Source organism: Mugil cephalus, chromosome 4 (assembly GCF_022458985.1).
Source record: "Mugil cephalus isolate CIBA_MC_2020 chromosome 4, CIBA_Mcephalus_1.1, whole genome shotgun sequence".
NCBI classification, from domain to species: Eukaryota; Metazoa; Chordata; class Actinopteri; order Mugiliformes; family Mugilidae; genus Mugil; species Mugil cephalus.
Genome location: NC_061773.1, coordinates 8,627,501 through 8,640,866, shown reverse-complemented (window position 1 = coordinate 8,640,866; position 13,366 = coordinate 8,627,501). Strand labels below are relative to the sequence as shown.

Sequence of the window (13,366 nt, the reverse complement as noted above, 5' to 3'; positions counted from 1 at the left end):
TTCTAACATTTCCACCATCCTGCTGATGGATTTCTTATTTTTGTTCAACCTAAGGATGATCTGTTGTACTTTCCTGAGATGTCCTTTGAGATGAGATGACTGCATGTTGTGGGTCCACAGCAACAGCTTCTAAATGCTAATCCCACACCTGGAATCAACTCCAGATTTTTGTCATGGTTAAATGATGAGGGATTAATGAGAAAATAGGCCATACAGCCCATGAAATAGCATTTGAGTCAATTGACCAATTACAGAATTACAGAATTTACCAAAAAGAAATAGATTTGCACACATTATGTTGAGCTGCGTGAGGCAAGAACTGGCTGTAATATGAAGATGAACACCCTGTAGAGAGCAGACACAAATGTCTGTGATATTGAGCACGAACTCTGTTATTGAAATTATCCTCATTGCTTTGTTGCATGTCCGTGTCTGTAATGTGCACTACATAATCCGCCTACAGTTACCCTGTCACATCTGAAGCACATCAGAGACATCAATAACTCTTCAACCTCTGTCGTCTTTATTTCCAGACCTCTGAACCAACAGAGCATTTCAACAGACAGGACTCTCAAACTGCTGCCCACCCTCAGAGCTACAGTCATAGTGGCAGCCACAGCAGAGCGACTCATTCCCACACCTACAGAAATCCCAGCGCTGATTCCTCGTCCAACCACCAGACGCAGCAGCATCACTCACAGGAGGATCATGCACAGTCCCATGCATCGGATGGAGGAGTCCCCCCTGCTCTTGCCAACACCCTGGAACACATTATAGGTCAGCTGGATATTCTCACTCAGGTAAGCAGAGGATGTGCTAATCTTTCATGACAAACAGCATGTACTGTACTTTAGCTGGGCCTCCCACCCACACTATTTGGGAACAAAAGCTCCCTTTACAACCTGCGGGCCAGCGACGGTTTCAACAAAACACACTGCTGTTAAATCGCTGTTGTATTAAAAAAGCACAACCTCTTCCATGTTGTTGTTCGGTACTCCATTAAACTGGTACATTTATGTTTTATGTCAAATCACTGCACAAACATTTTACCTTACATAAGAATCCTTTATGCATACACACATACCATATTAAAGTGTTTGGTTTGTCTCAGTGGGAGTTGTTGGTGAAGGCCAGACACAGTTTGAAGCCAGACCAAACCAGAGCCTGCGTCACTAATAATAGAAAAGAACACCAAACGCTCTGCTTCTTATCAATTTATGTCATTTTTTTATGTTGTCTATTTTTATTTGGCTCTATAAATGCAATTAGAAATGGACGCTGAGAGGCCTGTGGAAAGAATTCTGAAGAAGCATTTGAGGCCACAGCTGGAGAAAATCTGACCACAACTTTCGGTTGCAATTTTTAAGCCCTTTTGAGACTGATGTTGCTACTGTGAAATAAAATAACTGCAGCCGTTCAGCTTTCATAGAGAGCAGTACATTTGTTTGGGTGGTTTAAGATTAAATTTAACCGACCAGTTCCATGACAGTGCTTGAAACTGCAGCCAGTGGCGGCTTTGCATCAAACCACTTCACAATGCAGGTTGTCGTAATATCCATATCCTGTCCACTTAATTTAGATGTCTGCTACTGATTTACACTGTCTGGATCAGTGTTCGCAACCAATTTTGTGCGTGTTTGCCATGGCCAACACTGATAATCATTCAGATTTACAAACTCAAAAGGTTGACAATAATGTGTAGTTACTTATTTTTTTAGTTATTTATTTTTGTAACAATCTACACGTCTCTGCAGGTAACATTGGTAACATACTGTAACCCCAGATTCTATGAGTGCACCGTATTGAGTGCAGTTGTATCTGGTTCTCCAAGTACAACTGATAAGAGTACAGTGTGTTATCACGCCCCCCCGTACAACTTTATAGCAGTGTCATTGATAAATAGCTTTTACTGTCTGCCTTCCTGGTTGCGTGTATGGATGACAACAGTTGTCAACCAGAGTACACCATAATCCAGAGTACACTTCAGTCGGCTGTCGTGTGCAGAGCTCATCGTGTTTGTGTCGCCAGGTAGCAACAAAGAAAAACAGTCCAAAATCCCATAATCTGGATATTAGTAATAATTACATGTTCTTAAGTGTTGGCTAATAATGCCACCAATAATTGGTGCATCCCTGATATTTACTGACAAATAAAACTGTAAACCTTTCACGTCTGTTGACGGCTTTCATTTTACTTGTTGTATAGATACTGGAAAGAAGACAACACAGAACAGGCAACCATGACATATGACCGAGTGGAAAGGCTCAGTTAAAAATTTAAATTAGAGTTCAGTTGAGGATCTGACCAGCTGGGCAGAAACATAGCCCTTCTTCTCTGTGTCCTACACGTCGAGCAGCGAAGAGGGCGACCTGAGGGGAGCCACTCAAACACTGGGTAGAGAGGGCATGGGTACGCTCACCGCATTCCTGGTACAATCCCATCAAATATTAAATATTCAAGTGTTATTTCTTATTCCAGCCCAATGAACTCCGGGATATTGTTTATTCATAGTATTCATTATGCTGTAATATCGTCTGAATGAGATGGAGCAGAGAGGTCAGAGACAGTGAGTTGTGGGTGACGTAGTGTTTTAGCTGCGGGTTTCTGTGCTCTGAGGAAAATACATCATTCATATATGAGTGCAGGCGGCACTCAAGGCCTCACTCACTGATAGTAAGTGTAAATGCTTAATGGCCTTGTAGAGACACAGAAACACACTATGGTTTCTCCCTGATTCAGTTTTTTCTTTTCTTGTCCAGCATGTAGTAGTAGTTTATTAATGAGCCATGCCAGCCAGACAGCTTGATAACTCCTCCCAGGGGTAGTTCTCAACATCTTCTGAACATCAAGAATGCTACACTCCAACCCTGGTATCAGATGAGACTAATGCGCCTGTTCTGACGCCCTTTATAGTTTGTTTTTTTGATGGTGGAACCATAGACATTATCTTTTCCAGAAAGGATCACAAAATGGGGTAGATGCATGAGGTTTTTATAGATTTTTTTTGTTTACATATTATATAAATGCAAATTTCTGACCTCCTATAGTGTTATTTAATCTTCAGGCTGTCAGTGGGAAAATAATTGGTCTTTCCATGCATCTTTGCAGTGATTTCTAGCAGTGTCAGCAACATACAGGACATTCAGCCTGCAAATGAGAAGAGAATCGGGTTATGTCATGCAACAAAGGTCTAGATGGCCAAAAGTTGAACTGTGGACGGTGCATTTCTGTGGTATGTGGCCTAACTTTCAGGCTACAAAGTTCCCTGTAATTTGTGTTTTTATATATTTTTTCTAGCCGTTTCACCAAAGACATGGTGTTTTAAGATTTGAGAGAACAACTGATTTAATTTCTAGTAAAACTTCCAAATAGAAGACATGAAAGCTTTGCCACGCTCAGATACTGCTCTAGGGAATTGTACAGGAGTTCTCATCGAGAACACCACAACGGCTCCCGGCCATTGGCCTGCTACCAAGAGCCAGAAAAAACTGTAATAGTCCAAACATTTGTGCACCTGTTTTGCTGTTTTTGAGGTCAGGAGTGATGTTGACTCTTAACATGCTCATGCACAGCAGTTGTGCTGCTGTTGTTGGTCATTTTATTGTGTTTCTCTTTAACAAATCCCTTCACCTTTGATGAATTGATTATGGATTTTATTCTGAAAAGATCTTATTATCAGCACACCTGGCTCCAATGTTGAGGCTCTTCAAGGTATTCCACACAAATCAACCTTAGAGGTAAAGCTCATGTTTCAACTGTCTGAAATTTAGACTTTAAAATGTTAAAAATGTGTTTTAAAACATTTGATTATGAGGAAAATGCATTAAATAATCTACTACTTAGTTTTATTTTTGTTAGAGACGTGTCTCTAATTTCGTGGACCTACGTAAAATCCTGGATAATCAGTGAAAACGGCAAATACCTCAGTGGTTACATCTGCTTGGCTGAACTTATTCACCCAAGCAGATGTAAACACTGACGGATCTTTCAGCAGCACCTGACTGCAGGTACAACAAAACATTTCACTGTGCACTGTACTTTGTATAACTGTGCATGTGATGAACAACTGAATAATATCTTATCTTATCTGACTGGTTCCATACACGGCTTGTTTCATACAGGTGTTTCTACAGAACATGCTGTTCAATGAAAATAGTAGAATAATGGTATTATATAATGTCTGGGAAACAGTGGTTTGCATTCACAGAAGTGGCTGCATAATGTAGAGAGACCTTTTATTTACCTCCAATGAATGCACCCAATGTTTTACAGTGCAGACCGTGTTAAGACTAGAAATAATAATCAGACCCTCTTATGCTAATTTCATCTTTATTTCATGCTCTCTGCTGCCCATCCTCCGGAGATTAGACTGACAAAACAACATTATTTATTGCTGCACTACTTTCTGCTCGTTTATAAGTCTTTCCCCAGCATTGTTTTTCACTATTACTCTTTGTAACTGTAATAGTCGAGGAGACTGAGAGGGAAAACGATGAATTATTCAGCATTGAACTGAAGCTTCCAAACCCTCAGTTTGCTGTGTTAGCTGCTTTTCACTCCTCTGCCCCCTCCCTGTTCTCAGCCTCCGTACCTTATTCTTCCTACTTTCTTTTTTTTTTATCCAACTTGAAATCAGGTCTCATTTAAATATTTTTTCATATCAATTGTGTTTATATCAATTGTGTGCTTGCAAAAAAGGGGGAAAAAATCAAAATGCCATTACAAAGATGTGATCATGTGTGAAGATGTGCCTCAAGGCCTTAATTTGACGAAATTCACACCCAGCTGGAGGAAAGCTGTAAGAATTTAAACCATTATAGACAGTCTCTTCAAAAGTGGTCAGACTTATTGTTAATAAAATGTTAATTTGTGATAGTTTTTCTCGTGAATCCTTCCCAGGCATCGACTGAGAGTATGGAACCAAGTCTTTATTGCAGCTGTCTTCAATTGTTTTTTTGATCGCGAGTCTTTCTGCTTGTATCTTCTAAAAGTGAAATGAATACTTGATTGGATTAAGAATGACTCAGCTATTGCAGAATATTACAAACATAAATTATATGGGTGTCTCAGATAGATGGAATTCTGCAGATTTAAGTACCGAGTAAAGGAGAAGTGACTAAAATACTTCTCCTTTACGGTTTAATGGAAGTAGTCAACACGATGGCTTTCACAGTTAGTAATCAGCCAGTTGGCATTTGACATTTTTATTTCCAGAATTAGGAATGGTAACAGTAATGTGTAAATGATTACTCAAGGTAAAAGAATTTAAATTTATGAATTCAACTAAACCAAAATATTTATACATTGATGCTGTTCCATGGGGATGTGGAGGAAACATCTTGAGACCCAGAAGTGAAAACATTTTAGATATGTTAGATCATTTAAGTAAACTAAGTGTTAAAAGAAATGTGTTACAGAAAAAAAACAATCCTATACATTAATAAATCCTCATCTCATTATTAGCTGTTGAATGGGATGATTATACTATCTATACAATAAAAAAAGAGAGAACATGGCCTGTGGTTTCATGGTATCAGCTGACACTGTCTGAGTTAGAATTGTACAAGAAAAAGAAATGAAATTACCTTTGTGATGAGTCAATGTTTCCTGCTCTAAACCCACAGCATGAAACATCTTACATGTTTCACACTGAGCATGCAGCGCCCACGCTTTCTTTATTAATTATGAAAATACTGAATGATGACCTGCTCCGTTACTCAGCATCGTTCACTAACTCATCGTCTCTTCCTCAGTACATCTTTTGGGCCGCCATTTACTCGAAAAAAGACAATGAGTTTTCACTGTGATGTGTTTCACGAGGAAAAATTATAACACAAAGCTTTATTAATGTTGGAGTATTAATTTATTTATTTATTTTAGTTTGTGTGTCACAAACCGAGACCAAATCCAGTACAGAGAATGTGGTTTCTTGTTAGGGAAGTTAAACTCAGAGCTCTAGTGAATGTTCCTGTGCATTCCCTGAGAGCTGTTTGTCAGAATTGCTATTTATTAGTTTCTGTGATGAAAGCGTGGGTGGTAAATTTTTTGGAAACCGCTGTTTACAAAGCAAAGCTTTTTGGAAGAAGTTTTCGTCACAGTGTTACTGATTCTCAGGAAGTGGAAGTCAGACATGTCAGATTTGTAAGACCGTATGAGTGTTCTGGGAAATTCATTCTGTTAAAACTGCACTCATTTACCTCCTCTCTAAGCTTTAGTTAAGTAATGTAAAACTTTTTTTCTAATGACTGTCAACAAGCCAGGACTTCCATACATTCTGTTAAGAAAAGATTTAAACATGTCAAACTGTAAACTGGGTTTTACAATGATCGGGCATAACATTATGACCACTGATAGGGGCAGCTACAGTGAATAACATTGTCCATCTTCTAACAATACAGTGTTCTGCTGGGAAACATTTGGATCTGGCATTAGTGTGGACAAGACCAGGCCATGACACTCCTTGATGGCAGCAGCCATCCCCAGCAGGATGTAACCTGAAACACACACAAAAACGGTTTAGGAACAACAACAAAAAAAAACAAACAAACATGAAAAACAGCCAAATTCACTAGATCCCAAACTGTTGAAGTATCTGTAGGATGCTCTGGAATAAGCCTGATTCACAGAGGCCCCTCCCCTCAACCAAGAAGACACAACGGCCCCCACTAACAACATTGTGTTCAGACCCCACAGGACACCCTCAGAAGACCCAAATCCATTCTCTGATGAGTCACAACTGTATGTCAGAATCAGTATCAGTATGTCAGAAACCAGAGAAAGAGTTTGCTCATGAAAAGAAAAGAAAAAAGGACAAGGACGAATACATCACTGATCATGTATCGGTGTCAAGTTGTAGCAGAAAATGGACAGTCCTCTCAGCATAGAGCTAAACATTTGCTAAAATGTTTTCAGCCCAGTGTTTGGGCTCGGTGCTGTCACAGCACATTAACAGCCTGAAATGACTGGGTTGACTCTAAGGTGAGGCTCTCAACTCATGGCTGCTTGACTTGTATTGGCTTTCTGTCACTACAATGGGTTTTAATTATGTTATTAATACAGTTGGTTATAAGCTGCAGCAGTGCTTGTACCCCACATCTCCTCTCATTACGATGGGTTTGTGGCCAATTTTCAACCATCACTCAGCGTTTAGGGTGTTTGTGTTTCTTATTTCGTGACTTCTTATCCACACCAGACGTATCTGAGCTGTTCTTTTTATAGGCCGTGTTGTCCGTCCTTCCTCTTGGAGGGTCATAACACAGCCAGCCACCTTCAGAGGAATAAATTGACTTTGCCTCCTATCATGAACACCAGTTTGCCTCCCTTTGACTTTCAGACTATTGGAGTGTGTCATACCAAAGCTGTGAGACTTTGTAACAGAGGCCAGCAATGCTCAGGGCAATGGAGAGTATAATGTGTTCTGGAAAGAAAGGAAAAACAGCTTGCTCTATTTTTAGGAGCATAAAGATTTGGTTTCCACTCCAGATGAAAACTATAGGCCTGTATAATGTTGCTGCTGCCTGGGGACACGTGCAGAAGCACACACACACAGACACCAACAGCTAGCAAGGGTGAGGAATGGGTAACCAGATCAGGTTGGTGAGATAAACAGGGTAGTATTGATCTGGAAAATGGAGACGGGGCGAAGGGAGGGAGAGGACGAGGAAATCCACGTGCTCACGTGATGCATGAGATAGCAGAAGATGTTATCAGCACTCGCCCACACAGTGTCGAACTTGCTGCAGTGTGATGTGTATGTTAGACTGTGAGATTATATGAAGGATTTAATAACATTTGTCAGTTCCTTCATCACTAGGTGTTTATTCATGCCTGGTTGCGCGTCTGTGTGTGTGTGTGACACTAATGAGATCAAAATGCCGTCATTTCTCTGATTCCACGAACTATGGTGATTAATTTTATAATAAAAAAGAGACAAAATAAGCTTTTGGGTCTTGTTGCAAAAGAGAGAAAACCCCCAAATCCAGCTGACATTTAAAACCAGCACTAATGTGTAATGACAGCCTTGGAGCAGACACGTCTAAATACATATTTTTTTAAAAAAAACACAAATGTAGTGTCGTTAGCAGCCTTGACCAGTTAACACCTCTTATAACCTGTTATTGCAGGTGAAATGCCACAGATTGTGACATGATGACTTGATAGATTGCATATACACTGCCTATGAAAAGTATTCCCACCTCTTGGACGTTTTCTCCTTTTATTTCTTTTATAAATGAAATCATGACCAACACAATTTGGCTTTTTAGACAAAAAATAAATAAAGAAAAAGTCCTCAATGTCAAACTGAAAACTGATTTTTACAAAGTAATGTCAATTAATTAAAACTAATGACGTAAAATACATGATTGCCCCCTTCAAGTTTATATTTAGTAGATCCACCTTTGGCTGCAATCACAGCACTGAGTCTGTGTGGATACTTGTCAATCAGGCCTTCACATCTAGACACTGGATTTTTTTTCTCCATCCTTCCTTGCAAAACTGCTCAAGCTCTGTCAGGTTGCTCGGGGATCAGGAATGAACAGCTCTTTTCAAGTCCTGCCACAAATTCTCGATCGCATTGAGGTCTGGGCTTTGACTCGGCCACTCGAGAACATTCACACGGTGATCTTCAACCATTTCTGTGTAGCTTTTGCCGTGTGCTTTGGGTCGTTGTCTTGTTGGAAAATATATCTTCTCCCAAGATAGAGCTGTCTTGTAGACAGACTCAAATTGTCCTCCAGGATTTGGCAATATGATGCTGCGTTCATTTTCCCCTCTGCCTTAACAAGCCTTCCATGCGCTGCTGCTGAGAATCATCCCCACAGCATGATGCTGCCACCACCATGCTTTATGGTGGGGATGGTGTGTTTATGGTGGTGTGCAGTGTTTGGTTTTCGCCAAACATACCGCCTAGTCTGATGGCCAAAAAGCTAAATTTTTGTCTCATCAGACCAAAGAACCTTCCTCCAGTTGACCGTGGAGTCTCCCACATGCTTGGGCGAACTTGAGTCGGTCTTTGATGTGAGCCTTTTTCAACAGTGGCTTTTTTTTTTTGCCACTCTCCCATACAGCTTTGACTGGTGAAGAACCCGGGCAGAACAGTTATGGTATGTAAAGTCTCTCCCACCCCAGCCACTAAAGCTTTTAACTCCTTCAGAGTGGTCACAGGTGTCTTGGTGGCCTCCCTCCTCCCTCCTCTCCTTCTTGCCTGGTCACTCAGTTTGGGAGGACGGCCAGCTCTAGGCAGATTTACACAGGTGCCGTACTCCTTCCATTTCTTTATGGTGGATTTAACTGAACTCCAGGGAATGTTCAGAGAGTTGCTAATTTTTTTGTAGCCATCCCCTGACTTCCAGTGCTCAATTATCTTCTCTCTTGGTTGCTTGGAGTGTTCTTTTGTCTTCATTGTGTGATTTTAACAGGAACACTGATGAACCATAGACTGGCCCTTCCAAACACAGGTGTCTTTGTACTAAAGCCACTTAAGACACACTAACTGCACTTGGGTGATCTCCATTTCACTAATTGTGAGACTACCAGCATTCGTGAGCTGGGCATCAGCTGAATTAGGTCTATCACTTTAAAGGGGCTGAATATTTAGGGAGGACATTTGAAGACTGTAGAAAAAAATATTGTTGAGTCCTAAGTGAAGTAGAGGATGGTAATTTGACATGAAATATGTGATCTGTCCTCTGTCCTTTGTCTCTGTATATTTGACTTTTTAGTCCTTTGACTTGTATTTATTTATTCATGATGAGCAAAAGTAGATTTTAATCACCCCCAGTTGTTGCCACACAGTCAGTGAGTTTACTATCCAGCCATATGCATGAACAACAAAGTCTAGTTAATTCTTGGTTGTCATCTCATCAAGTAACTGATATGAGGAGATTCTGTGGGAGAGAGTTGAGGGTCTCAAAGATCAGAAGTGAAGAAACCACTTGAGTGTGTGGTGAAGTGTCTTCATGTAAACTCGGTCAAGGTTGTTTGTTTTTCGTATTAGCAATACCATGACTTGGACATGAGCCTTCACACACTGAATTTAATGACTGCTTTAAAGAGGAAATTAAAGCGCTTCACTTTCAATCACATTGTTTTAAGAAATGGCGGTGAAAGACACCTTTTGAAAATATTAGGAATCCAGATGGTTTTAAGAAAGCACCTTTGTTTTGTACTTTATACGCCTTTGTAAAACTGTTCTGTGTCTTTTCACCTACATCTGTGTGTCACGTCTCATCTCCAGCTGGTTATGTTTTGATAAATTCTCGGGGAGTGACTCACCTCCGCGCTGCTTTCTAGCAATTTCAAAATTACTCTCGCTGGCACAAGGAGCGACATACCACACCATTACAGGTCAAGACATGCTGACATGCGTACATGCTCTTACTGGTCCCAACCAGAGCCTCGCCTGTCTAAAGACGTTGTGTTTACCATTCGATTGTTTCTGCCCTTAACAGAATTCTTGTCGCCAAGCGCTCAAAGCTGCTTAGTAGCTGGGGTTATATTAGTCACCAGGTAACCCAGTAAAACAGTTATGCAAGGGGTGCAGCGGGAATAGTTGCCACTTTCCAGAAGAAGACTTATGCTCATTACCGTCATCATTTTACCTGAATGTACGTTGTTGTATTAATCTGTGGACCTCCCCAGTGGTAGACTCAAAGCAGAAAAAGGGGCTTCATGAGCTTATTGTGTCATGTTTCTTCTCAGGAAGTGCTTAGAGCTACGGATATCTCTGTGAGATTAATGTCCAAGAAAGTTTTTTCTCTCTTGCTCCATCAAATATGTAAAATATAAACTCAATGCAAGTAGTAGTATTAGTAGTAATAGTATTTTCATCTTCCAGTTCTTGGGGATCCAACATGTGTAGCAAATGTTTTGCGTTTCACTAAGAAACATTTGTGGTGGTAAATGTAATATGTTATACATGCGTATGCGTATACCAATGAAACCAGAGCCCAGAACATCCTCTAGCAACTGTCAACTACAAAGCAATGTGCAATGAGCGGATTGTTCGTCATGTGGATGGGACTTGAGGGAAGAGGGAACTTGATTCACCAACTCTTCAAAAAAAAAAAAAAAAAAGTATTGCAGGAGGAGTGCAGAAGAGCCGAGCTCAGCTTGGGGGGGGAAGTCGCGGAGAAAATCCAGTTGGAGAGAGTCCGAAGTGCTGGGGAAACTGAGCTGGACCAGAGAGGATTCCAGTGCAGGAAGGAGACGATGGCAGGAGTTGGATGGTTGAAACAATGAGTCTGTAATCTGGCAGGGTGAAGCTGAAGCCCAGTGTTTGAAGTAGAGAGTGGCTGAGGATGGTCGGCGACACCTGATTCCACACCGACAGTCAAGGTGCAACGCACAGATGCACAGAGAGTGGGAAATTAGTGTAACAGCAGCAATTTGAAGTCTGACTGGATCTGTAGTAGTTATATTTAAGCATTTATCGTCAGTACGTATAATATTATTTTTCATGTAGATGCACAGGTGCTTGCAAAATTATATATATCTTACCGAGGCTCTGATTGAATAAATGATAGAAAGAGCAGCTCTGTCCTCAGTAATCTGTTCATTCAGATGGTGAAACCCGTGGAAGTGACACCTGGAGGCCCCTCTGACAAACAGGCTCAGATGGCACAGTGCTCCAATGTACGAGCGCAGACACACAACAAATACCGTCACTGTTGGAGGATGCTGAGAGGAAAAGTATGTCGCCCTGTGATCTCACTACCCACACATGCCCGTCCTGTATCGGAAAGCCACTTTTCTTGTATTCGGCGTGTGCGTAAGTGTGTTTATGCAACTGTGTGAGAGAGAGTGCGTGCCATACACAGAGACTCTAGTGTTTTCATCTCAAGCAGCAGATTTCTCAGCGATAATCAGCTGGATTGTCCTGCGCGCACAACATCTGTCTCGAACACACACAAACATAGCCATTATATAGTCATTACTGTCAGGCTGATTCTGTACAGCCTTTCTCTAACTCTAACTCTAACTCGTTCTCTCTTATCCACATCTCCTTCCTTCCCTTCTTCTTCCTTTGCCTCGTTCCCACCCTCTCCTGTCCTCCCTCTTCCACCATCCAGACTGTTTCAATCTTGGAGCAGCGGCTGACGCTGACAGAGGACAAGCTCAAGGAGTGTTTGGAGAACCAGATGGAGATCGGCCTCCATCTCCAGAGGAGAGAGGAGGCTTAAAGATGGCGACGTGAGAGAGAGCGGAGGGGGATCTGTTATCACATCAACACTGTGGATCCAACTCGCGTGATGTCACGAATACAGCAAAGACTGATGCCCTCTGAGCCTTACTGCTGCTGTACAGTATCCGAGTACTTTACGAATACATGTCAGAAGCGAAGGAGTTGAATGTTAGAAGAAGTTACTCTACAGCAGTGCTGAGTGTGCAGTCCCTTTTCTGCTGACAAAGGACCCGCTGCTACTAGTCACTTTCTGTGTGTCGGTGTGTGTGTGTGCGTCTTTGTGTTCACGGTGGCTCTCTGTACGATAGGGTCAACACATGCAAAGGACTTTTGTGTTTGACCATCTTCTCTACATGTTCGCTTTTTATCTCAATTTGTATTGCACAGAGCAGCTTTTGTTAAATCCTCTATTTTTTATTGAAGCGTGCACATATGTACAGTATATAACAACCCAAAAATTAATTGGCCCAGCCATTGTTATTGTTGTGAAGCTGAGAAGGACACGCCATGAAAGTTTTATTATTATTATTATTATTAGTATTATTATTATTATTATTATTATTATCAGCCTAAATTTGGTCTTATTCACAAAGTTCCTCCTTCGTAAATTCACAAATTTGGTTGATCTTGTGTCATTAGTAGTTTTTAGGTTTTAAATCATCTAATTTAGCGGTTGTTTCTGAGTTCATTGCTCTTATCTTATCTAATCACCCTGAGACCACTATTATTCATCTTAAGGGATCATTTTAGAGATCGCCTGCATTTTGATGACATTACAAAAACCTCTGTTGGCGCTACTAATGAGTATTTTCTGCACAGAAATGGCTCTGAATAAAAACAAATTGAGACGCTCTGAAAACAAAGGTGGCATAATTAATTTTGTCACAGTCTCACATACACTGTGTTTCTCGGTATAATAGTAGAAGGGCATGTATTTTCTGTGCAGCACCTTGAAAACTCTTAACTAAGCCCTATTTCTGCATCTGATCTGTGCCGTCTGACGAGCGTAGCTCTGAACTTTACACTGTAGCCGGACCCACACCTCCCCACAAATGCAACCGCAACGGCCGTGATTGGTCTGAAGTGCGTGTCCTCGTTCACATCCCTCAGCACCAAAAATTCAACCTCCTTCTGCCTCCTACGCACAACAAGAGCTGCTCACTTCCAAACTCCATAGTTTGA

General features: G+C 41.1%; 1 protein-coding gene across 2 annotated transcripts in view; it reads left to right on the top strand.

The window, feature by feature from the left end:
• Positions 1-13,366, top strand: part of poc1a (POC1 centriolar protein A) — a 43,239-nt gene that overhangs the window by 29,507 nt on the left and 366 nt on the right. The window contains exons 10-11 of one of the 2 annotated variants that reach the window (XM_047584175.1): positions 530-800; positions 12,072-13,366. The exon at positions 12,072-13,366 is cut by the window's right edge and continues 366 nt beyond it. In XM_047584175.1, coding sequence (XP_047440131.1) covers positions 530-800; positions 12,072-12,182 — 382 coding nt within the window. In that variant the 3' untranslated portion in view covers positions 12,183-13,366. The remainder of the gene's footprint in view (positions 1-529; positions 801-12,071) is intronic. The other variant, XM_047584174.1, reaches the window with a different exon arrangement.